General features: G+C 46.0%; 2 protein-coding genes and 1 pseudogene across 3 annotated transcripts in view; 1 reads left to right on the top strand and 2 right to left on the bottom strand.

Moving 5' to 3' along the window:
* Nucleotides 1-7,399, bottom strand: part of KDM1A (lysine demethylase 1A) — a 63,138-nt gene extending 55,739 nt beyond the window's left edge. Inside the window, exon 1 of one of the 2 annotated variants that reach the window (XM_086716009.1) lies at nt 6,892-7,399. In XM_086716009.1, the coding sequence (XP_086572135.1) occupies nt 6,892-7,245 (354 nt within the window). In that variant the 5' untranslated portion in view covers nt 7,246-7,399. The remainder of the gene's footprint in view (nt 1-6,891) is intronic. The other variant, XM_025933580.2, reaches the window with a different exon arrangement.
* Nucleotides 7,400-10,797: 3,398 nt separating this feature from the next.
* On the bottom strand, nt 10,798-11,941 carry LOC112862253 (ubiquitin-ribosomal protein eS31 fusion protein-like; annotated as a pseudogene).
* Nucleotides 11,942-12,559: 618 nt separating this feature from the next.
* Nucleotides 12,560-15,191, top strand: TEX46 (testis expressed 46). Its single transcript, XM_086715995.1, has 2 exons — nt 12,560-12,805; nt 14,786-15,191. The coding sequence occupies exons 1-2, from the start codon at nt 12,614-12,616 to the stop codon at nt 15,080-15,082; spliced, it is 489 nt and encodes a 162-aa protein (XP_086572121.1). The 5' UTR covers nt 12,560-12,613; the 3' UTR covers nt 15,083-15,191.
* The last annotated feature ends 8,179 nt before the right edge of the window (nt 15,192-23,370 follow it).

The raw sequence follows: 23,370 nt of genomic DNA, 5'->3' as shown, positions 1-23,370 counted from the left end.
TCCAGTTGCAAACTAATGGTTCTTACCAGGCAAATCGTCTCACAGAAAGATTTCACAATAAAACCTCCAGAAGTCTAGACACTAAACTTCATTCTACTTGATTGAGATAAACTGTAGGAGCAAACCTCAGGACAATGGGCAAAAAAGCAGCATGGGAAAAGTTTCAAAGAGGGAGAGGGGTCAGAAAATGTAATATATGTTTAAAGTATGCAGTATCCTTTCTTCTTTCAGCTTTCAATAGTGCTTGACCCCTCCCTACCCCCAGAGATTCAGCTCTTTAATCCTCTGCTCATCAATCTCATCCATTTAATCAATAATCACTTCACAAGCGCCTACCATGGAACTGGGCAATGTGCAAATTCTGAAACAATAATGTAAGATCCTTTCTACTGCAGTAGTTTAGCTCTTTCCAAAGGATGTTCCACAAGACAGTATACCATTTGAAGGAAAAAGGAATCCATGATCAAGTTTGGGAAGTACTGCATTCTTTACAGGCCCCCTCTAGGAGAACCACAATGTACATTAAAGTTACTGAGAAGTTTTGCAGCAAAAACAATCTTTTTAACATTGTTTAATCCAACGTTTTGATGAAGTAGTAGCTACTAAGAAGGAATACAGAGTTCTTAGTTTTTGGGGGGTTGGGGGGGGAAGATTAGAAAAATATCTAGAAGTAGGAGCAAAAATATCTAAAGGTAGCATTTAAAAACAATAATATCAAGAAAAAACCATCTGTGTTCCACAGAACCCTAAAATTCTTCAGGATTTCATTTAAATACACACTTATACGTGTTAGTACTTTGGAGACCAACAACACATGAACTTGTACTGCTTAGGTAAATTTTGGGTAGACCTAAGAATGACATTTCTTCTGCAATCTGTTCAACCAAGGCAGCGTCCTGAAATGGCTAGGCAAGCTAAAAAACAACCTTTTGTACTACTTATCAAGCACTGGGTCTTCACAATGCTTCATAAACAAAGTACAGAAATAAAATTGGGTTCTGAGACTTAAATAAGACTACAACTATTAAGTTTAACCTCCATTCTCAAATTTGGCTCTATTAAAAAAAAAAAGCCTCATTTTCTGAAACCCTGACAACTAAAATAAAGGTTATAAATTTAAACTGAATATAAGACAGGCAAATAGTACTTTATTTTGAAATTTTCCATATAAAGTTTTATTTTGTAAAAAAGAGGGGCACCTGGCTGGTTCAGTCAGAGGAGCGTGTGACTCTTGATCTTGGGGGTTGTGAGTTCAGAGTCCCATAATGGGCGTAGAGATTACTTACAAAGAAAAGTTTCTCTAGTGGGTGGTGCCTGGGTGGCTCGGTAGGTTGAGCAATGGACTCTTGATTTTGGCTCAGGTCACGATCTTGGGGTTGGTGAATTCGAGCCCTGCAATGGACTCTGCACTGGCAGGCAGAGTCTGCTTTGGGATTCTCTCTCTCTGCTCTCCCCACTTGCTTTCTTTTCTCTCTACACACTCTCTCTCCCTTTCTCAAGATAAATAAGCTTAAAAAAAAGTTCTCAACTTAATAAAAAAGTGAAAGAATCGTACAAATTCTCAAAAATAAAAAAATAAAAACTATTCCCCTGAGCAAAGGAACAGATACTTTGAACACAAAAGAGTGGGAACCTCTCATCCTTAAGTAAAATCCTCAAAGACTTTGGAACTTCTACAACCACTTACAAACAAGGACATAAAGATATCCAATAGACAGATATAAGTCAGTAGGGTAATTATTCTCACCTTTACACAGACAACTCTCAAATTTACATCTCTAGTCTCTCCCTCACCCTTACTACAATGATTCATCCACTTCCCAATCACCTTAAAGCCCCAGTCTTTTTGTTTGAATCTTTAGTCCTTTTAATTCAGTAGGGCACAACTGCCAGACTGATTTTCCAAATCCATACATGTTATTTTCAGATAGTTTAAAAGATGAATGCCAACTTTTTCAAACCAGGTATAAACTTTCTGGCTCTAACTATGCAAACTTACACCTTTAGCCATTTTCTAACACACTAATGAAAAAGTCCTCAATGTTCTACTGATCCCTGAATTTCCTAAAAGCTTTTTCTGTTAATCCAATGCTTAAAATTCAAGGCACCCTTCCTCCACAAATTATTTCCTAACTATTCCAAACTTACAAATATATTTTTTTCCTTTCTCTGAACTGTCCTAGCACTTAAGGTCTGCATTTCATAGTCTAGTGTAGTGCTGTCTGATACAATTTTCTATGATAATGGCAACGTTTTGCATCTGCGCTTCCACCGTGGCAGCACTAGCCAGCCACATGTGGCTATTGAGCACTTACCATGTGGTAATTTAAGTTTAAATCAAAAGTAAAAACTCAGTTTCATCAGTTGTACCAGTCACATGGGCTAGTGGCTACCATACTGAACACACAGATCTAGTGTTTGTCTATAACCTGAACATGACTCTACAACCCAAACGTTACTGATCCCTCTGGCTCCTATCTTGCTCCTAGAAAAACCTCATTTCTAATTCATTTGCCCATTGTCCCCAACATTCAGTTTTCCACTCTGGACTCTCTGCTGCTTCTCAAACCTTGTCGCATAATATGCCAAGCGTTTTTCACTTCCTTTCTCCACTGGTAATACTTAATTACTGGGCACCTTACTATAAGCCAGACACTGTATTTTGTTTACATTGTATCTAAACCTAAAAGCCTTACAAGGTAGAGTTTATCTTCCTGAGGAAAATGAATCATAGCAAGAAAAATCAATTCCAAAAAGTCTGTCCTTTTCAGAATACTTTTCTAAATTCTGCACCTTTTCAAGGCCAGCTGAATGCTGAAGTGTCCCTAAAGTCCCAGCCCAACTTAACAATTCCAACCCTTAAATATTTTGCCATAATGTTAGCATACACACTCAGGGGTGAATTTATTCTGAAATTTACAAAACTTAACCTTCAGGGACCCTCAAATGCATGGACCGCTTCCAATACCCTGAACCTGGTTTTAGTTACATAATTTTGTGTGTGTATATATATATGTGTACATGTATATATATAATATATATAATACATCTGTATCTACGTCTGTTATATCTATAACTACAAATACAGAAAGACCCCTACATATACCTCAGAACTCTCGAAGTAAGGCCCATCTACTACAATGGACTCAGCTCGATTTTTCTTCCTTTAATGGATACTCTATCCCTTGAGGTCTGTTTTCTCTGGCTCCCAAGACTGGCTAGGAATAAGTCAGTGTCCCCAGTTTCTTCCTTCTTAGTTGCTCCCCCAAATAAACAGGTGACCCACTTTTCTTTTGAATTTCAAAGCTAATCACAATAGAAAAAACAGTATAATGGGAATTAAAATAAACACAAGATAATTACAAAGACAGAAATCTACATACTCAAGACAATGCCAATCAGAATATCAGCTGCCTTTTTTTTTTTTTCAGAAACTGATAAACTGATCCTAAAATTCATATGGAAAGGCAAGGGTCTCAGAACATCCAAAACAATCTTGAAAAAAAAGGAGCAAAGTTGAAAAATCAAACTTCCTGATTTCAAAATCTATTACACAAAGTTACAGTGATCGGGACAGTGCGATACAGACACAAGAACAAAGATACTGATCAGTGGGACAGAACTGAGAGTCCAGAAATAAACCCTTATATTTAGGGCTAACCAACAAGGATGCCAACCATTCAAAGCGGGGGAGAGAACAGTCTTCAATTGTGCTGGGACAAGTGGATATCCACATGGAAAGGAATGAAGCTGAACTACTTCATACCACATACAAAAATTAACTCCAAAATGATCACAGATCCAAATCCAAGAGCTAAAACTATAAAACTCTTAGGAGAACACATGGAAGTAAATCTTCATGACACTGGATTAAGCAATGGTTTCTTGGATTGAACATCAGAAGCAGGTGCCTGGGTGACTCAAGCTTGGATCTAACACCCAGGTGCCTGGGTGGCTCAATCAGTTAAGCATTGACTCTTGATTTCAGCTCAGGTCATGATCTCTTGGTTCATGGACTCGAGCCCCACGCTGGGCCCCACGCTGACCACAAGGAGCCTCCTTGGGATTCTCTCTTTCCCAGTCTCTCTGCCCCTCCCCAGCTCATGCTCCATCAAAATAAATAAATAAACTTAAAAACAAAACAAAACACCAGAAGCAAAAGGGACAAAAAGAAGAAAAGATAAATCGGACATTAAAATAAAAAACTTCTGCAATCACCATACACAAAGAACTGTGACTATTCAGCAATAAAGACAACCCAATTTTAAAGTGAGCCAAGGATGTGAACCAACATTTCATCAAAGAAGATATACAACAAATGCCAATAAGCACAAGAAAAGATGTTCAATGTCATCAGTCGTCCGTGTAACGCATATGAAAACTACAATGAGACACCCCTTCACATCCACTAGGAGAGCTCAAGACAAGGATATGGGGGAACTGGAACCTTCATCTACTGCCGACGGAAACGTAAAACGGTGTGGCTGATGTGGAAGAGTGTTTGGCAGCTCCTGAAAGGGTAAAACACTGAGATACCATAATGATGCAGCAATTCCACTCCAACTATATACCCGAGAGAGTTGAAAACATACGTTCACACACACAAAACACTGTACGTAAATGTTCACGGCAGCATCACACATAACCAAAAAGTGGAAACCTAGATGTCCACCACAATGATGAATGGATAAACAAAATGTGGCATATCCATGCAATGGGATATTATTATGCCATGGAGTTGTGTCAAGTACCAAATGGAAATAAACATGAATGAACCCCGAAAACATACCAAAGCCAGACACAAAAGACCACATATTCTATGATTCTGTTTACATAAAAGGTCCAGAACAGGCAAACCCACACAGAAAGTAGGTTAGTGGCTGCTAGGGGAGTGGAGAACGAAGAATGACTGCCAGTGGTCCAAGTGTCTTTTGGGGGTGATGAAAATGTCCTAAAATTAAAACTGACTGTGGTAGTGGCTGCAACACTTTGTGAATACATGCTAAAAACCATTCAGTCTTACCACCTGAAAAAGGTAAACTTTATCCTATATGAACTATCTCAATAAACGTTTTTAAGACATGGTTTACCACATGCTTTCTAGCCATACTTTCTATTGAAATAGTAAAATAAAAACGCTCGGGCTTCTGCCCTCCAGCTCATTTCTGGGGGCTGGAAGTCTCCCATCTGTGTCTTTTCTAACCCAGGCTTTGGTAAAAGCCGCCAAAAGCCTTTCCTCCTTTCAGCACGGGGTATTTACTCTTGCAGAGAGATCTCTCAAGCGGGCAGTTGAATCTGAGGGCTCAGTCTGGGTAATACCCATCTCAAGAAGCTCACACCGACTCGGCACATGCATTTAAAAATTACAGCTGTAGGGGCGCCTGGGTGGCTCAGTCGGTTAAGCGTCCGACTTCAACCAGGTCACGATCTCACGGTCCGTGAGTTCGAGCCCCGCGTCGGGCTCTGGGCTGATGGCTCAGAGCCTGGAGCCTGTTTCTGATTCTGTGTCTCCCTCTCTCTCTGCCCCTCCCCCGTTCATGCTCTGTCTCTCTCTGTCCCAAAAATAAATAAACGTTGAAAAAAAAAATAAAAAAAAAAATAAAAATTACAGCTGTAAGGGCGCCTGGGTGGCTCAGTCGGTTAAGTGTCCGACTTCGGCTCAGGTCATGATCTCGTGGTCCGTGAGTTCAAGCCCCACGTCGGGCTCTGTGCTGACAGCTCAGAGCCTGGAGCCCGCTTCAGATTCTGTGTCTCCCTCTCTCTCTGCTCCTCCCCTGTTCATGCTCTGTCTCTGTCTCAAAAATAAATAAACGTTAAAAATTACAGCTGTATGCGCAACTTATAAAATCGCACGATTTTAAGTATGTACTCTAAAAGGATACATCTCCAGAAAAAACCCAAGTCTAAAAAGTCTGCTCCTGGTACTGCCTTGGTGCCCTGCACAGCTGGGTGTTCCATGTGGTCCTTTGTCTGAGGCTGAGGCTACCTCCTCGCAACAAAAACGCAGCTTCAAGTTTTGCCACTTACTTAGTTGGGTGACTCTGGCCAAGCTGCTGAAACTGTGTGCCTCAGCTTACTCATTTCCTAACGTGGGGCTCACAAAACCTGCCCACTGCTGCTGAGCAAAAATAAAACGTAAGGGACTCTCTGAACACACGGCATCTGGCACCGAGCGATGTGAAGCAGCTGCCGTCTGTATACTCTGTTCCGTGACAAGTCTTTTCCTTCCTAGGTATTTGCACCTTGACTAATGGACATCAGCCCTCTCAATCAGCTTCCAAACCGGTTTAAAAAAAAAAAAACAAAAACAACCCTAAGTAAGAGAGAATAAAAGGAAAGAGGAAAACTAGCGCCCAGCAGGGCTGAAAACAAAACAAACAAAAATGTGCATTTCTTTTCGGTCTCCATAGCCAAGGCCATTTCTTTAGCATGCCCCTCCAGCCCCAATGCGCGCCCAGCTGAAACTCCTTAAAACACTGCCGAGAGGCCTCCAGACACATCCGCGGGCCAACCGGCGATGCCCGTCTCCAACAGCGCCAGCCAGGACTCCACGTCGGGGAGCCATGTTTCCCAGGCCAGAAAATGAAAAGGTGTACAGATGCCAGGAGTAAACCACCCCTCCCCGCCAATCCCCCTTCCCAAGACGGCCGGGTCCCGGCACAAAGACTGCTTTCAACACCCGCGAAGCCCTTCCCCTCCCTCCCTCCCTCTCCCCACCCACCCACCCAGCCGGTGGGGAGGCGCGGTGAAGACCCGACGGGCTGGGAGGTCTGGGTGGGCGTGCGGCTCGAGGCCCAAGACAAGGGGCGGTGGGGGTCGCCGGGGGCCGGACAACCTAGAGGAAGCCAAGCAACCGGGGTCTGCGGCGTGCGGGAGGGGTTCGCGCCTCACCTTCGCTCGCTTGCGCCGGCTGGTCCGTCGCCCCTCCGGAGTCTCTGCGATTCCCGTTTCCATGGGGGTCGCAGATCCAGGCACGACGGTAGGCCCGGCCTGAGGCCCGGCGGACCCCGGTGGCTCGGCCAGGCCCCCGGGAGGGGAGGCCCGCGGAGGCTCTTTCTTGCGGGGAGTGCGCTCCCCCGCCACCCCCGGCCCGGCCTCGGCAGGGCCCGACAGGCCCGCGGGCGGAGCGGCCACCTCAGAGCCGTTCTCCGCGCCGCCCGCTGCCCCGGGGCCGGCCTCCGTCCCGGCCGCCGCCGCCGCCGCTGCCGCCGCAGCCGCCGCCGCGGCCTTCTTCCCAGACAACATCTCGGGCCGCCTGGCCGCCGACGGCCGAAGGGGCCGCTCTGTCTGTCGGTCCGTGAGTCCGGAGCAGCCTCGCCTCGCCTCACTTCGCGCAGGTAGCTCGCTGCCAACCGCCACGGCGTACGCACGCGCTGAGCGCGCTCCCGCGGCGTCCGGACAAAAAGGCCCGAGACGCCCACAGCCCCGCCTTCCCCCGCTGCCATAGAGTGGCATCCTCGCGGCTAGAGCGGCACCACGGCACGGAGCACGATGCTTTCCTAGAGCGTCGCCTTGGCCTTTGGCGTTGGCCCCAGCACCTTCTCGCTTCTAGGGCTTGGGGGCCAGACTGCACCTCCGCGGGTGACCATTCCCTCCAGGGACTTGCATACATACATAAATTCATTCACTCATTCATTCATTCACTCACTTGTCAGCTCAACCAATATTTATTAATGCTTACTACGTGACAAGGGTTTAATGATGAAGTTTTTGCTTTCAAAGAGCTTACAAGTCTAGTGAGGAGAAAACATTGAAATGTAACTGGTAAGTCATCTTACTGTTTCGCAATTGTCCGGCTTGGACATGGGAAATCTTGGGAGAGCAAGTGAGTTTCCTCGTAATAAAATGGACAGAAATTAGGAACCCCAGGTTTGAGTCCAAACTGGATTGCTGTTGCCTCCAGGGCTGTGTTCATATTCTTCTGTCTGGACCTCCTTCCCATTAGCTCTCACTCACTCATACCTCCTCCCACTCCCTATATGTTCCATACATAACACCTCTTTCTACTCCAGGTTAATTCTTTCTAGTGCTGCAGATGGTGGTGGTGACTTATTTTTTTCAATTCCTCCAGGACTCCTTTAGTGACCCAACACTGGAACAGCTTGTCTTCTTCAAGCTTGTTTCAACTTATTACACACAACTACAATTGCTTTTTTACACATCTCTCTCTTCAAACTATAATTTTCTTTCTTTCTTTTTTTACTCTTTTTTTTTAGCAATCTTAACACCTAGCGTGGGGTCCAACTTACGACTGTGAAATCAAGAGTCACATGCTCTTCTGACTGAGCCACCCAAGTGCCCCTTCAAACTGTAATTTTCAAAAAATTATTCCACTTACATGAAGCTCAAGAACTAGTAAAACTAATCTCTAGTGCTAGAATCCAGTCAGCGATCCCTTGGGATGAAGGTGAGAGTTGACTACAAAATAGCAGGAGGGAATTTGCTGGGGTGATGGAAATGTTTTTTTATCCTGATTGGATGGTGTACCCATTAGCCAAAACTCACTGTACTATGCTGTATATATTTTTATATTTTACTTTATGTCAATTTCACTTCCCTGAGGTTGAATTTTTTTTAACTATGCAAACAAAAATAAAAAAAAGAAGGCAGTTACGTTCAGGAAAATTAAAAGCTGTGCGAGAAAAAAAGGTGTAATCATAGTACAACATATGGCTCAGCTATGAACTACACTGATGTGGCCATAATAACATAATGAATATTGTTTTCACCAAAGTGATGGAATTATATTGAAAGAATGGAGAAAAGAGAAAATTTGTGGAGGAGAGAGATGAGAGGGGTTTACAGAGCAGGGACGAAAAGGGAATGGGAGAGGTTCTGCACGGGAGCTAAATCCTCATCTTCCATCATAAAAAGATAATATGTAATGTTAAATGAGAAATCAAGAATTAACACTACAAGCATACAATTTAGACATATCAAGATAGATGCCAGAAGAAACAGTTAAAAAGTTGGAACAAGTTATCTGAGTCATATAATTTGAGGATGGGAAGGGGTGAGATAGGAGATCAAAGACTGTTTTAAACGCACATTGTTTGCACATTTAATAATTTTATAAAACTTAAAATTAGATTTTTAAAATATATGTATCCTTTGACCTAGCAATTCCACTTTACAGAAGACATTCTAGGAAAAGATTTAAGTATGTGTACAAAGATTTAACTTTAATGCTGTTTACCTCAGGTTATATATAACAACAATAAAGAATAACTAACCTAAAGGCCCAATAAGTGGCCACTAATTCAATATATTAAAATATCATAGCCATTAAAATTGACATTTGAACATGAAGAACTCTCATACAAAATAATGAGCCTATGTCAAAGATTTATTTAACTCATTATTTTTAAAATGTTTTTATGTTTATTTATTTTTGAGACAGAGAAACAGAGCATGAGTTGGGGAGGGGCAGAGAGAGACAGAGGCACATAATCAGAAGCAGGCTCCAAGCTCTGAGCTGTCAGCACCCAGGCCTACGCGGGGCCTGAACCCAGGAACCATGAGATCTGAGCTGAAGTCCGATGTTTAACTGACTGAGCCACCCAAGCGCCCCTATTTAACGCATTATTGAGAGAACGAGCAAGATGATAACACTGGTTCAAAGGAAAATATAGGGACGCCTGGGTGGCTCAGTCAGTTGAGCGTCTGACTCTTGATTTCAGCTCAGGTCACGATCTCAAAGTTCGTGGGATTGAGCTCCATGTCTGGCTCTGCTCGGACTGTGGAGCCTGCTTGGGATTCTCTATCCCTCTGTCTCTGCCCCTCCTCCCCATTCTCTCTCTCAAAAAAAAAAAAAAAAAAACATTAAAACAACAACAACAAAAGAAATTATGAAAAGCTGATCTATAGTCACTAGTCAGTGGAAAACAGAATTCTGGAATAAGAAAAAAATGGTTAATGTCTTACAAGGCCATAAAACTAGACTTTGGTATTATCTTTTCTATCGGACAGAACTCATTTGCCTCTATTTGCAAAAAACTGATTTGCAATTACTCATTTTTTCCTAGAAATAACTAATTTATTTCATTTTTAAAAGTTGTGGTAAAATACACATAACATAAACTTTATCACCTTAACCATTTTTTTAAGTTTATTTATTTTGAGAGAGAGGGAGTACGCATGGGGGGGGGAGGGGCAGAGAGAGAGGGATAGAGAGGGAATCCCAAGCACTGTCAGTGCAGAGCCTGATGTGAGTCTTGAACTCACAAACCGTGAGATCATGACCTGAGCCGAAATCAAGAGTCGGGTGCTTGATGAACTGAGCCACCCAGGTGCCCCTCACCTTACACATTTTTAAAAAAAGTTTATTGATCTGTTTTGACAGAGGGCGCGTGCATGGGGGAGGGGCAGAGAGAGAGGAGCGAGAGAATCCCAAGCAGGGTCTGCACTATCAGCAGGAACCGTGAGACCTGAGTGGAAATCTAGAATCAGATGCCCGACCAACAACGGCACCCAGGCACCCATCACCTTAAGCATTTTTAAGTGTATAGTTCACTAGCGTGAATTATATTCACACGGTTATACAATCTCCAGAACTCTCCTCGTATAACATTCTGTGTCCATTAAACCACAACTCATCATTTCCCCCTGCCTCCTAGCTCCTGGCAACCACCATTCTACTTTCTGTCTCTGTAGATTTGCCTGCTCGAGATATCTCATATTAAGTGGAATCAAATGGCTTTTGTGTTTTTGTGACTGGCCTATTTCACTTAGCATAATCTCAGAGTTCATCCATGTTGTAGCATGTTACAGAATTTCCTTCCTTTAAAACATTTTTAATGTTAGTTCATGTCTTTTATCAACACATATATAATTACTTGTCTTCCAGTTTGTTGAAGCAATAGGTCAGACAGCATTTGGCACGATAATGTCTGTTAAAGTGGCTAGCCATAAAAACTCCAGCGCCACATCACTCCCGATGAAGATGACTGATTTTGCCATTTTCATCCACCTTACAGTATTTCAGGACAGCCAGCTTAACCTTCTTTCTCTTATGCTGCTTCTTCTTGGGAGTGGTGTAAGACTTCTTCCTTAGCACCACCACGACGTCTCAACACAAGATGAAGACTGGATTCCCTTTGAACGTAGTTGTCAGACAAAATACGTCAATCTTCCAGTTGCTTGTGAGCAAAGACTGGTCTCTGCTAATCAAGAAGAATTCCTTCCTGGGGCGCCTGGGTGGCTCAGTTGGTTGAGCGTCCGACTTCAGCTCAGGTCATGATCTCGCAGTCTGTGAGTTCAAGCCCCGCGTCGGGCTCTGTGCCGACAGCTCAGAGCCTGGAGCCTGCTTCAGAATCTGTGTCTCCCTCTCTCTTTGCCCCTCCCCTGCTCATGCTCTGTCTCTCTCTGTCAAAAATAAATAAACATTAAAAAAAAAAAAAGAAGAATTCTTTCCTTATCCTGGATCTTGGCTTTTATTTTCTACTGTATTTTATGGTGCAACCTGAAGAGTGATGGTCTTTCCCATAAGGGTTTTCATGAAAATCTGCCTCTTGACAGTGGTTCTACCTTCCGCCACAGATGGTGGATTGGAAAGGAGAGCACTGCAACAACCAACAGAGTTTTCTGAATTTCCTTCCTTTTTAAGACTGAATAATTCCATTGTATATGTATATACAACATTTTGTTTATCTATTCATCTGTTGTTGGATTTGGGGGTTGCTTCCACTTCTGGCTATTGTGAATAATGCTGCTGTGAACATGGGTGTACAAAGATCTTTTCAAGACCCTGCTTTCAGAGTGCCTGGATGGCTCAGTCGGTTGAGCATCCAATGGTTGATTTTGGCTCAGGTCATGATCTCACAGTTTGTGGAATCGAGCCCCACGTTGGGCTCTGCACTGACAACACGGACCTTGGGATTCTCGCTCTCTCCCCCACTCTCTGCTCCTTCCTCCCACGTCTCTGCCCCCACCCCTGGCCTATGCTCACATATGCTCACTGTCTCTCTCTCTCAAAAATAAATAAATAAACATTAAGAAAAAAAAAAAAAGACCCTGCTTTCAGTTATTTTGGATATATACCCAGTAATGTAATTGCTGGAGCAACTTATCCAATTTTTAAAAAGTTAACATCTGACTTTACAGAGTCAGTACCCTAATCAATATCAAACAGTAAGTCAAACAAAGTTACCTTCCCCTAAAGCATCAGGTGACCAACAGGTAGACCAGCTGGACAATATTCTAGCATGACTGTGAACAAGCTCAATGTAATCTTTTTGGCTTATTTACAGATCTTGGGTAACTTTTCCTTGCAGACTCCCTCACTATGAGAGTAGGGGCTCTGTGCTGTTGGCCATTTTATTCCCAGTGGCCAGGCCCAGAAGTACTGTTGAATAAATGAGGTATCACTAAGGCCTACATCACCTGGCTCTTGTGAGGACATCATGAGATATTGCTTGCAAACTGCCTGTCAAAGTCTGACACATAGTGGCTGCTTAAGACACAGGAGTAGTTAATATTATTGTTATGCGGCAGCTGGGAGGGGGACTGGTTATGACTTGGAGGAGGGCGCAGCCACAGCTCCTGTCATGGAGGGTAACTGTCCTAGAGGGGTCACCAAGGCAGGGTCTTGGGGCCTGGGTGCCTCCAAGCCATAATGTTGGGGGAACTAATGCTTCTTTTTAGGAATCTCCATGGGACACTTGCTTCCTCGGGCACCATAGGAGCATTGGTGGCTTGGCTGATCAGCTATAAGCCAGCCTTGTTTGGGTTCCTATTCCTTCTGCTGTTGCTTAGCAACTGGTTGGTCAAGCATGAAGTCCAGCCCACCCCCCTAGAGCCCCAGCAGGTGAGCGAGAGGGGCCTTAGCTTCAGCTAAGGATGATGGGACATTTACAGCTAGACTGGAGGATGGGGGACAGGGAAGATGTCAGGATAATGGGGCAAGACTGAAGAATCCACAGCTCTGGTCTAAGCCCCTGCTCTTCAGCTCCCACCTGGGTGATGGAGGACGAAGCACTTCCTTCACAAGGCTTCAGTTACCTTGGCTGTAAAATAGGGACCATCCCTAGACAAACAAGAAAACAAACTCTTAAAATACAGAGAACTGGTCATTGATGGAGGGGAGGTGGGTGGGGGAAGGAGTGAAATAGATAAAGGGGGTTAAGAGTACACTTACATTGATGAGCACTGAAAAATGTACACAGTCGTCGAATCATTATATTGTGCACCCGAAACTAATATAACACTGTATATTAATTATACTTCAATAAAAAGAAAAAAAGAGGAAAACTTATAAAAAATAAAAATAGGGACCATCCCAGACTCTTCTGCTTCATGTTTGATGTCAGTCACCATGGTTTGACAACAATAACAACTACTTTAAAGCGGGAGAATTTTAAATAGATGAGCTAAAGATACCTGTGTAACATAGACACATCTCTAGAATAATGAAAACAATAGAAACGTACCCAGATTATGACATGTTTTATACAAAATTAAAAAAAACATGCAAAACAATACCCTGCCTTGTTTATGGATGCCTATGTATAATGAAGATATATTAAGGCTGGATTTCTCAACCTCTGCACCATTGCTACTTTGAGTTGGATAGTTCTTTATTTCAAGGGTCTGTCTTGTGCCCTGTTGGATGTGTAGCAGCATCTTTAGCCTCTACCCACAGATGCCAATAGCATCCCTCACCCCCTTTTCGTAACAACCAACAATGTCTACAAACACTGCCAAATGTCCTATAGGGAGGCAAAATAGCCTCCCATTGAAAACCAGTGGTATAAAGAAATGTATGGAAAAAAAAACACTGAATTCAGGACTGCAGTTGAGATGAGGTTCAGGGAGGGAGGGAAACCTTAGGATAAGGATCCACAGGGGACTTCACATTACATTTATCGTATTTTATTTCTTAAGCTGGAATGGAAACATGGGTATTTGCTGTAATAGTCACCTGTCTTGCATCCCTGAAATATTTAACTTTACTTTTATTTATTTTTTAAGTTTATTTATTTTGAGAGATCACGCATATGTGCACAAGTTGGGGAAGGACAGAGAGAGAAAGGGAGAGAGAGAGAACCCCAAGTAAGCTCCACACTCAGTGGGGAGCCTGACGTGGGGCTCCATCTCATGACTGCAAGATCATGACCTGAACCGAAATCAAGAGTTGGTTAAGGCTTGGACTTCAGCTCAGGTCATGACCTCACAGTTGTGAGTTCGAGCCCTGCGTGGGGCTCTGTGCTGCCGGTGTGGAGGCTTCTTGGGATTCTTGCTCTCTCCTCTCTCTCTGCCCCTCCCTCCACTCATACTTTCTCTCTCAAAATAAATAAACTTAAAAAAATTAAAACATTTAAAAAATAAAATGGTTTTAAAGATGAGGGATTTGTAGCTGAACCCTAAAGAAAAAAAATTTATTACTAACTGCATAGGGACAGATGAGGATTATAGAGATATACTGAGACTTGGCGGTTGGTGATTTTATGAGGCCTGACTCAAGTCTCAGAAGGGCACACTGTGAAACACAATCTCTGGAAACAGATATATCTGGGTTAAGTGTCTTATGTCCCCTGTGAGTGCAGATTACTGGGCCATCGCATTTATTCCTATGAACAAAAGGCAAGTATGGGTCCCCATACTTGGGAGTTCAGGGAGCTCCCAAACGCGGGTTGGGTGATACTAAGAAAGGGACCTTTCCTCCCTAGACACCCACCAGGTGTGGCAAAGATGCTCTCCTTGCAGGCTGGTTGTGAGGACTGATTAACATGACGTTTATAAATCACTATTAACTAAGGTTTCCTTTTCTCATGGTGGGGGAGTTTAGGAAGAGGCAGAGAAACCTAAGCCACCTGAAGCGAAACCCAACAGCTGCGTCATGAACACAAAAGAAGTCGAGAGACTACATGCCTGCTTTGCCCTCCAGGACAAGGTCCTGGAACGGCTTATGTTCAGCGAAATGAAGCTGAAGGTCTTAGAAAATCAGATGTTCGCTGTATGGAATAGAATGAATCGCCACAGGAGGTCAAGCCGGCAGCAGACTTTTCCCATGAGGAAACACAGACTGAGGAGGCACGACTCAATTTTCTCCATCATCTCTGATTGTACTTCGAATTCCCCTTAATGAGGTCAGAGAGACTGGGGTGGGCTGGCCTCTTCTGATGTTACCCTTACTCAGTAACACCCAGTCAGAGACTAGTGAATTTTCTCAGTAAACCACACTGGAGAGCATACTTCGAGGCTGAAAGGCTGATCACTCTTGGAAAAGAAATCAGTATTTACTAGGTCAGCCAGACAGCATTCTAAGATACAACCTGACAGGACTCCAGAACCCAGCTCTTCCTCTCAGTTGGGCCACCTTAACCCTAGTTCAGGGCCCTCTACCTGTTCACCTTGAGTCTTACAATGGCTGCCCCCGCCCCCAGTTTGCCCCTTCCCTTTTGCTCAGAGGCCAGAGCCAAGGCCTGCCAAGCACAGCTCTGGGCAAGTTCACTGCCTATTTTTGAGCCTACGCCTCGCTTTGGTTGACAGAATAAAAGCCACACTCCTTGCCATGCTGTTCAGGCCCTCCATGATCTGACCCCCTTTCCAGGCTTCCCCTACCCCTTACTCTCCCTCATATGCTTTATACCTTGTGCCAGAGTACCCTAAACGTCAGTCATTGGGGTACCCCCTTTGTGATTTTTGCCAGAGCCATGAACCGCCTGAATGTTTAACCTAATACTGTCCCTTTAAAGGGTTTTTTCCTTAAATAAATTTATCTGTGAAGGAAACTGATAATAAAAATAACAATTATTATCTGTACGTTAAAAGGCTCTATCGTTTGGCTGAAATACAACATAACTGTCAAGAGGCACGTGGGTGGCTCAGCTGGTTGAGCGTCCAACTTTGGCTCAGGTCATGATCTTGCAGCTCTTGGGTTCGAGCCCCGTGTTGGGCTCTATGCTGACAGCTCAGAGCTTGGAGCCTGCTTCAGATTCAGTGTCCCTCTCTCTCTGCCCCTCCCGAGCTCATGCTTTGTCTCTCTCTCTCAAAAATAAATAAACATTTAAAAAAATGTTTTTAAAAAGAACATACCCCCCCCCCCCCCCAAAAAAAAGACAGTGAAGACAGAACACTGTTACTAAAATGCCAGTTGGAGCTTGGTTGTCCGCTGAAGCGTCTGAGCCCGGGAACTTCGGGTTAAAAAGAGAGATTAGCAGGTATTAGCGGTTGAGAGATATGCTAGCACCAAGCTAAGACGACTCCATAAGGGGCCCTGGGAAGGAAATCACGACCTCACTGTGGGATCCAGTGTGGCTTTAGTGTCTTGTTGGAGCCCCACCTAAAATCATCTCTACTCAAACCAGACGACTGGTCATCCCCCAAATGCCTCCACATCTTTGCTCACTTATTTTCTTCCCCTGGAATCCCTTATCTTCCCCTTTCTGCTATTACAATCCTTAGTGCTTCCTGAACCACGCCTCCGGAACGCTTCCCTAACCCAGCTGTAGTCTCTGTCATTCGTGCGCTCCCAGCATCTTATCTACAGTTCAATAGTACTATCTACAGTTCAATGTACCACAATCTGCTGGGATCTGATTTGCGCACATTTCCATATTCCCTCCCCACCCTTCAACTACATTATAAACTCTCTGCGGGCAAGCTCAGCATCTTGTTCATCTGTATATTGCCCCACAGCACCCAACACTGTGGCTAATATATAGTCAGTGCTCAAGAAACAGCATCTCTGATTGTTGATCATAGTCTTATGTGTCCTGACATTTTCTCTGCCCTTTCCTTTTAGGATGGCTCTCCTATATCCTGTTTTGTTTAAGAGCAGGATCTCTGGACCCTAACTGCCTGGCTTTAAATCCGAACTCCATCAACTCCCAGCTGTGTGATCTCGGACAATTCTAAGTTGTTTATTCTCTCTGTACCTCAGTTTGCTCAACTGTAAAATGGGGGGGGGGGCGCGTAGAGCTACCAACCTCATTCTTGTTGTGAGCATTAGGTGAGTTACCACATCCCCTCAGGTCTTTGCTCAAATGATTCCTTCTTACTGAGGACTCCCATGACCTCCCTACGTAAAATCACAACCCTCCCTTGTGGGTCCAACGTCTTCTCCTTGCCTCTCCAAGTGCACTCTCCACCCTTTGCCTCAGGCTGGTTTAGGGCTGGCTGGGCTCCTTCACAGAGGATCACTCCTCTCTGGGAGGCTCTCTTTACAGGACCTTCTTCTTCCAGGTTTCCTTTGGAGCCAGGGGAGGGTGGTAGCATCGCCTCCATTTTTCCAGCCCAGGGGCACCACACTATCTTTGTGAGTTCCGTATACATACTGCTCACACCTTTGTAAAGCATCCCTTTCACACAGCGTCCCCGGCCACTGCTGATGGCCTTGCTGTATGGCCAGGCCATTGGACCACCCAGAACTGGAGCGTTAGGAGCATATCCACATGGTAACCTCTGCTGTGGAAACAGATAAAGCAATTCAGCCACAAACTCCATCTGTATGTGATAATGAACAAGCTCACAATAAGGCACTGCACCTTGACAGAGTCTCTGGACAGAAAAACTGATCAAAACGACATGGCATCACATCTACTCGGTGTTCTAGATCCATGCCTGGACCCACCACAATGACAAAAAACCGGCGTGGAGGTCCGAGGTGGCCCGATGAGAATCCACTTACCTATGATGTCACTGGCACTCACAGAGTACGTCTTGCCAGAAGTGCTGGCCTGTGGCTCGAGGTGTAGCACGATGACTTTGGGATCTGATCAGTGCACAATAGGCAAATTGGTTGCCGTGGATTCTGACCACCATAGACCTGGTTTAGAACACGGGGTGGCTGTTCTCTTCACCAAGCAGGTATCATCCAGACTCCTAAGGTTCTGATGAGCACCTTGGCCATGGGCTAAAATTCCCCGATATGATACAATGTGACAATGGAACTCGGTTTATAGCTACTGCCTCCCAGTTGTGGGCCTTGTCAACGCAGAATTCACTTGCGCTTCCCCACTCGCCACCTGCAGCCAAGTGAGTCCAATGGAGCTTTGCTATGGCTCACTCCAGGTGAAGCTACATCAGCTGTGCATCATCCTCTGTGGGCACCTAGGGGAGAGAGGGGGTGCACACCTGATGTGTCAGGCAGAATGCCGACTCCTGGGTTCCTACAGGGTCAATGCTCTGGGAAAGGACAAATCATCTGGCACATCTAGGTATATGACAGACCGCAGCTAATCTAGTAAGAACATAAGCAAGCAGACCAAGATGGAGGGCTAAATATCCTCTTGCCTTCTCTTCCAGATTTGGACAGGCAGTGCTCAAACAGCCTCTAGCAGCTGCCCAGGCCAATGCCCATGGCACGAACCTATCACAGTACTGAACATACCCTCACCCTTACCCCTGCCCACCACACCCAGCCAGAGGAGACTGATCAGTGACTCACCCTCTGACGGTGGCTTGGACATTGCTCCTCCCTGGCCACAACCAACCACAGCTGTTGGTTGGACCTCCACAACCATGGAGCAGTGGAGGTTGGGCCTCCACAACCATGCTCCCATCCCTCGCTCAGATGGTGTTAAGGCCCACTGGCAGAGTATCGAGCGGTGCGCTTTGTACCCCAGAACTGTTTTATGATTTGGAGAGAGGTCCTCGCGTCTGGCACGGACTCCATGGCCAGATGGCTCAGGCCTCTGCGACGGGCTCTGGACTAACACTCTAGGCTCCCTTTCTTCCACAGCGTCTCCCCTGGCTTTGCCAACAACCACTGGAAATCCCATTACGATACCAGCTGATTTCTACCCTGTTGATTTCTATCCCCGGTGGTCAGACTCGTGTTTGATGAGCCCTAGTCAGGGGATGGACCTTGAAAACAGCAATGTGGATTCTATTGGATGACCCTGGGAGCGCATTCCAGGTTCTAGCGGTGAGATGACAGCAGGTGGGCTCCAGAGGGACTCCCTTCCCCAAAGCTGAAATGATTCCACATGGTCTCCACTCACCTCAGTGTCTTCAGGCGGCTTCAGCACTGCAAGCAATTTCCCTGGTGCCTGAGCTCAGACCGGTTTTTCTTTACTTACAAGGCTGACGTCACACTGCCTATAAAACAACAGAGTAGTAGGTCTGTGTGTGTGTGTGGGGGGTCTTCTGAAGCATACGCCAGCTGGATGTCTCCAGCTATGCCCAGACCCTCAAACCTCCATGACTTGGTGGCGTTTGCGGTCGTCCAGCACTCACGTCTCCTGGACCTCAGGGCTCAGTCCTCAGACCCCTTCTTCATTTCACTCCCTGGTGATGGCTTTAAATATTACCTGCTATTTTCTGATTATTTTCTATTTCAAATGTCCAATTACCTATGTCGATACTTGCACGTCTCAAAATTCTGCTCCAAACCCCTCCCACACACAGGCTTCCCCCTTCCAGTTGCTTAGGCCCAAAGCTCTGGAGCTGGGGTGCCAGGCTGGCACAGTCGGTTGAGTGTCCGACTCTTGGTTTCCGCCCAGGTCATGGGTTGGGGTTCAAGCCCCGCATCAGGCTCTGCCCTGACAGCATGGAGCCTGCTTGGGGTTCTCTGTCACCCTCTCTCTCTCTCTGCCCCTCCCCCTCTTGCACTGTCTCTGTCTCTCTCCAAATAAGTAAACTTAAAAAAAAAAAACAATCCAACCCAACTCTGGAGCTGTTCCTGGTCCTCTCATTCTCCCTCATGTCCTGCTCTAATTCATAAGTGAGCCCTACTGGCTCCTTTGGAGCATGTCCAGAGTCTGGGACTCCAGCTGCCTCCACTTCCAGACCCCCACCATCTTTCATCTGAACAAGTTCCTGCCTGGCCTCCCCACCCCTGCCCTGGCCCTCCAGTTGGCTCTCAACACACAAGTCCAAGTGGTCCTTTAAAAATGTGAGTTGGGTCATGCCACTCCTCTGCTCTAAACCCTGCAATGGCTCCCATGTCACTCGGAGTGAGGACCAAAGTCCTTCCCGCAGCCTATGAAGTTCTCCACGACCTGGTCCCCCATTACCTTTCTGACCTGGCCTCCCGCCCTGCCCCTCACTAGTGTGCTCCAGCCTCCAGTCTCCCTGCTTTTCCTTCAGCACACCAGGCACACTCTCACCATCCGAGAGCCCTTTGCATGTTCCCCCTACCAGGGACTCTCTTCCTCTGCTGGCCATATTCCCAACTCCCTTACTTCCTTTAGGTGATTTGCTAGACATTTCTTTCTCAGTGAGGCCATCCTCGCCTCCCAGTTTAATACTATAATGCACCCATCCCTTCTGCTCTATTTATTTTCCGTAGCACGTAACACTTTCTAACATGCCACTTCACGTATCTATTCTGTTGCCTCTGCTGGAATGTAAGCTCTACAAGGTCAGGGAATCTTTATCTGTCTTGTTCACTGAGATAGCTTCAAGCACCCCGAACAGTGCCCAGCACTTAGTAGGGGCTCAAGAAAATATGTATTGGGACCCCTGCTGGCTCAGTCGGAATAGCATGCGACTCTTGATCTTGGAGGTGTGATTCGAGCCCCACATTGGGTGTAGAGCTTACTTAAATAAATCCTAAAAAAAACCTGTTGATGGTGAGTACTTGTTGCCCTGTGTCCTCCCCTAGACCTGAGTGTAAGACCTGGTGAACGGTAGACCCTCCATATGTGTCTGTTGGATGACTCAATGGATACATGTGCAAACACATGAACCAATTAATCAATCCAGGCCTGACTGGGAAAGATGCTAAGTATCTTCACAGATCCTTTGGGAGAGATATTTTCCTTTTTCAAGTTTAATTTATCCTTGATATGTTTTCAGGTGCTTTCTTCGTTCTTCCTAATCCTGACGGTGAGGGTAGTGACAGTTGTTTTCCTTCTCTGGGGATGTTCTGGAGTGGATCTGGGGACAAGAGAGTGACCTCAAAATAATGTGGGGAGCATGTGAAATGGAGAAGTTGACCTCAGAAGAAAAGTTTCGGGACAGGGGGCAAAAAGAGGAACCCAGCAGGAATCCCCAAAGTCCACAGTGCACTTGAACTCTGGAGCCTCCTGCCCCTCTGTGTAACAAGTCCTGCTCTGAGTTCTAAAAACCCGAACATGGTCCACAGGGACGAGACCTCAGAAAACACCTCCAAGAAATGTTAGGACAACTAGAATGAGTTCTGGAACTGGAGGGAGAAAGATGGGGAGGAAGAGAGCAGGGGAGGGGAGCCAGGGGAGACGGGGAAAGTAGGCAAACAGGAGATGGAGAGAGAGAGAGAAGAGACCAGCGGGGTCATGAGCGGGGAGCACTGGGAGGGACCGATGGTCATCACACTGGCTCACATTTGTTGAGGACTTACTTGTGCCAGCTCAGGACTGTGCGCTTTGGGTGTCCTAGCTCATGTAATCCTCATTCCCACCACAAGGGGGCAGGCTCTATTTTACTACTCTCTTTACAGGTCAGCACACTGAAGTCCAAGAGAAGCCAACAAACCCAACCAAAGTCAAGTAAGTAGTAAACGGTGGAGCTGGCATTTGAACCCTGGCAGTCTGACTCAAGCGTCCGATTTTTATTTTTCCAAAGAGCAGTGGGCAGCCGTGGAAGGTTATTTAAGCAAAGGACTAATATGATCTCTCATGTATAAAGAGGATGAATAACTCCTCCCTCACAGGGCTGTCGTGGGGATTATCTTTGTTCGTTCGGCCAAGGAAAGCTCTGGGACAAATGCGTGGAGTAAGGGAAGCACTCAATGAACAGATGAGCCTCCGGAGGCGGCTTTAGGCGGGGGGGGGGGGGGGGGGGGGGGGCCTAAAGATTTTACACATGGGCGTCTGCTGCCACCATGTGGCCACTCTGCTGTATGACATGCTACGGATTACCACTCACTTGGGAGGGGGAGAGGCTGATCTGGGTTGGTGAGAAGTGGCTGCTTTGGGGCACGGGGCCAGGGAGGAGCTCAGAGAGTAGCTGGTGTCCTGGGGGTGAGGATCTTTATCAACAGAGGTCTAGAACCCCGGGGTGGACTGATTCATATATTCAGCTCTGGTTTGGAGACACAAACCGAAGTGAGACATAGTCCTTGCCCTAGAGGGCCTCATGGTCTGAAAAGGAGACAACAGGGGAGGTACATCGTGTTTGGGAAGCAGGCCTCCTGGGTCCAAATCCTGTTCCTGCCACTTCCTGGGTAGAACAGAATATGCCTCGTGGGACTGTTGTGAAAACCAAAGGAGAAAACACGGGAAGCACTAAGCACCTATATCTGACACAGTCAGCAACCTGTGACCCAGAGGCAGGCTTCCCACCCTGCTTGAGCCTCAGCAAAGACAGACCAAGCATCCAGGTACAATAATAGAAAAGAAGACGAGGGTTCCAGCCCCACCACTGCCACTAAACTTACTGTGTGACCCTGGGAAGTCACCTCCCCTCTCAGAGCCTGTTTCACCAGCCATATGATGTGGAGTTTGGGCAAAATCACACCCAGCCCTCTTCTTGTCCTAATTTAGCCTATTTTCTAGGCCAGCCCAGATTTCTAGGCCACGGGGGATACAGACTAAGATCCAGAAGGCCTGCCTCCATCCGTTTACATACCAGACCCTAAGCATCAGCACAGTGGAGAGAATCAAGCCCTGTCAATGACGGGGTGGCTGGGTGGCAACTGTGGGGCCCTACTGAGACAGTGATATGGAAGTTGGTGCAATCCATGAATTGCAGCACGAGCTTGCTGCTCAAAATGTGGTCCGTGGACTGGCATCGGCATCACCCGGGAGCTGGTTAGAGAAGCAGGATCCTGGGTCCTGCTCCGACTCACTGACTCAGAACTTGCAGCTTGATTTGCGCCCCGCCCCCCCCCCCCCAGGCTGTTCCTATACACATTTAAAGTGGGTTGGAGACACACTGGTTTGGGGCAGTGGTTCTTAACCTTGACCAGAGGGTAGAATCACCAAGCCACGCCCCTGGGCATCTGTAGAGTGGGACCCAAACACCAGTGGTTTTTCAAAGCTCTCCCGGTAATCCCAATGTGCAGCCATATCGAGTGTCAGGGAAGGTATTTTCTCTTTTTGGGCCAACTAAAATCAATGGACAGGGGCGCCTGGTGTCTCAGTTAAGCATCTGATTCTTGATTTTGGCTCAGGTCATGACCTCACAGTTCATGGGATTGAACCCAAAGTCCGGCTCAGCGCTAACAGCTTGGAGCCTACTTAGGATTCTCTCGTTCTCTCTCTCTCTCTCTCCCCCTCCCCCACTCTCTCTTTCTCAAAAATAAATAAACTTAAAAAAATAAAATCAATGGACAGTAACTTTCTAGAATGTTCACTGAGAAAGATTTGATCTCTGACGCAGAGGTTGTGGCACAAAGCTAAGTTATAACAAGAAACGGGCCTTTACAGAGCCCTTACTCAGTGCGAGGTCCGGGGCGACCTGCTTTACCATCACCCTGCAATTTAATCCTCATGGTAACCAAGA

Source organism: Puma concolor, chromosome C1 (genome assembly GCF_028749965.1).
Source record: "Puma concolor isolate L17-30 chromosome C1, mPumCon1.1.hap2, whole genome shotgun sequence".
In the NCBI taxonomy this organism is placed as follows: domain Eukaryota; kingdom Metazoa; phylum Chordata; class Mammalia; order Carnivora; family Felidae; genus Puma; species Puma concolor.
The sequence above is the reverse complement of the archived record's forward strand: the minus strand, read 5'-3'. Positions and strand labels throughout refer to the sequence as shown.